At 53.7% G+C, this 1,707-nt stretch overlaps 2 protein-coding genes across 2 annotated transcripts, besides 2 other annotated features; both read left to right on the forward strand.

The window, feature by feature from the left end:
- Window positions 1-175: 175 nt before the first annotated feature.
- Window positions 176-607, forward strand: TraAM80_02894 (uncharacterized protein; the record flags this gene model as incomplete). The annotated part of the gene is made up of 1 exon (XM_029379884.1): window positions 176-607. The coding sequence occupies one exon, from the start codon at window positions 176-178 to the stop codon at window positions 605-607; it is 432 nt and encodes a 143-aa protein (XP_029240227.1).
- A 257-nt stretch (window positions 608-864) lies between these two features.
- Window positions 865-894: a microsatellite.
- Window positions 895-998: 104 nt separating this feature from the next.
- Window positions 999-1,024: a microsatellite.
- Window positions 1,025-1,091: 67 nt separating this feature from the next.
- On the forward strand, window positions 1,092-1,706 carry TraAM80_02895 (peroxisomal targeting signal type 2 receptor; the record flags this gene model as incomplete). The annotated part of the gene is made up of 1 exon (XM_029379885.1): window positions 1,092-1,706. A coding segment is annotated over one exon (615 nt), but the record flags the coding sequence as incomplete, so codon positions are not given.
- Between the last annotated feature and the right edge of the window lies 1 nt (window position 1,707).

Raw genomic sequence — 1,707 nt, forward strand, 5'->3', positions numbered from 1 at the left:
CTCCTTTTCTCCTTTTCTCTTCTTCTTAATTTCTCTCTTTCGACGTCTGCTGTAGTTTTGCCGGGTAGTGTTGTTTTTCAACAGCCAGAAGAGGCGGCACGCGGGAACGCGCAACTTCAGTCGCCACCCACTCGCCCTCGCCCGCAGTACACTTCTCTCCCTTTCCCTCGCGGCAATGACAGTGGGACTTGTGCCACACCGGCCTGTTCGGCTGCTCTCGTCGAAGGAGTTTGTGACGAGGATGCACACCTTATGCAAGGACTCTTCCGTGTCGTGGGTGGTCACCGGCGAGGCCGCGCCGATGCTCGTGATGGGTATTCCGCGCAACACGCTGCCTGAGATCCCGGCGGCCACCAGCGCGGCCGACTCCTCGCCGCCGCGGTGTGTGTCTGTCAACTCGCGTGCTTCCTCTGACAGCGATGTGCATGAAGTGAGCCCGTGGAGCAGCAAGAAGTGCCCACCGTCGGCGGCGGGGGGCAAAGGGGGGGTGACTCGCCCGCCCGCGCAGAAGACGGTGCCGTCCAAGGTGAGGAATCGGACAAGGCCAATGACGGCGGGCACAAAGCGGCAACGTTCCATTGAGAACTTCCTTGCACGCCAGCGATGACAGCTTCACCTCCTTTTTGTATCTCTTTTTCTTTGACTTTCTATGAAAGCGTTTGTATGCAGGCAGAAATGTCGTGATTCGGGGAAAGCGTGGCCCCCGCCGTACGCTGTGGCAAGCCCCGCTTGAAGGTGCCTTCACGAGGTGAAGATGACGAGGACAAAAAAGCGAAACAAAAGACAATGTACGCATGCACACTCAGTTCGATAAAATTCTCTGTTTTGAAGAGCAGCACGTTTCTACAGCAGTGACCGCAACTGTTTTTTTTTTTGTGTTTGTTTTGTTTATTTCTGGGTTTGTGTAAATCCACATTCACATGTACGCACCCACAACCCCAGTCTTTTTCTCCACTAAATAATAAAAGGACAAAAACAAAGACTAACATTGCTTATTGTATATATATATATATATATATATATACATCGACGCTGGTCCATACTGCCCAGCTAAGCTAGGTGACCAGCAGCACATAACAAAAGAACTAAACATGCCCTCCTTTAACTTTCATCCCGGATTTGCTGGTCATGGCATTCGATGCAATCCATGGAACCCAACGCAGTTCGTCCTCACTGCAGCCGAACACTTTGGTGTGGCAGGGTCAGGCAAGGTATACATTGTGAATGTGGCACCAGGGGTGCCACCGGGGTCCCCGGTCTCCCTTTTTGGATGTTGGGGAACGAGCGACGGGGCGTTTGATGCCTGTTTCAGCGAAGTGGATCAAAATGTTATGGCCGTGGCCTGCGGTGATGGGGTGAAGCTATACAATGTGGCTGAGTCTGTGAACCGGGATGGTGCTCCACCCTTAGCGCATATCGCAGAGCACCAAGCAGAGGTGGCGGGAGTGACCTGGAACCGTGACAGCTTCTTCTCCTGCAGCTGGGATGGCTCCGTGAAGTTGTACCAGGCGGCCAACCCGACTGTGTCGGCCATGACCTTTCACGAACACGTGAAGGAAGTGTATGAAGTTTCTTGTTCCACACGCAACCCCGCATCGTTTTTGTCGGCCTCTGGGGACGGCACATGGAAGTTGTGGGACACGCGTGCACCGCGCTCTGTTCTGACGCAGGCTGGGCACAATTACCAGATTGTTCTCAGCATTGACT

Source organism: Trypanosoma rangeli (genome assembly GCF_003719475.1).
Source record: "Trypanosoma rangeli strain AM80 chromosome Unknown Tra_15.4_contig_00070, whole genome shotgun sequence".
NCBI lineage: Eukaryota > Euglenozoa > Kinetoplastea > Trypanosomatida > Trypanosomatidae > Trypanosoma > Trypanosoma rangeli.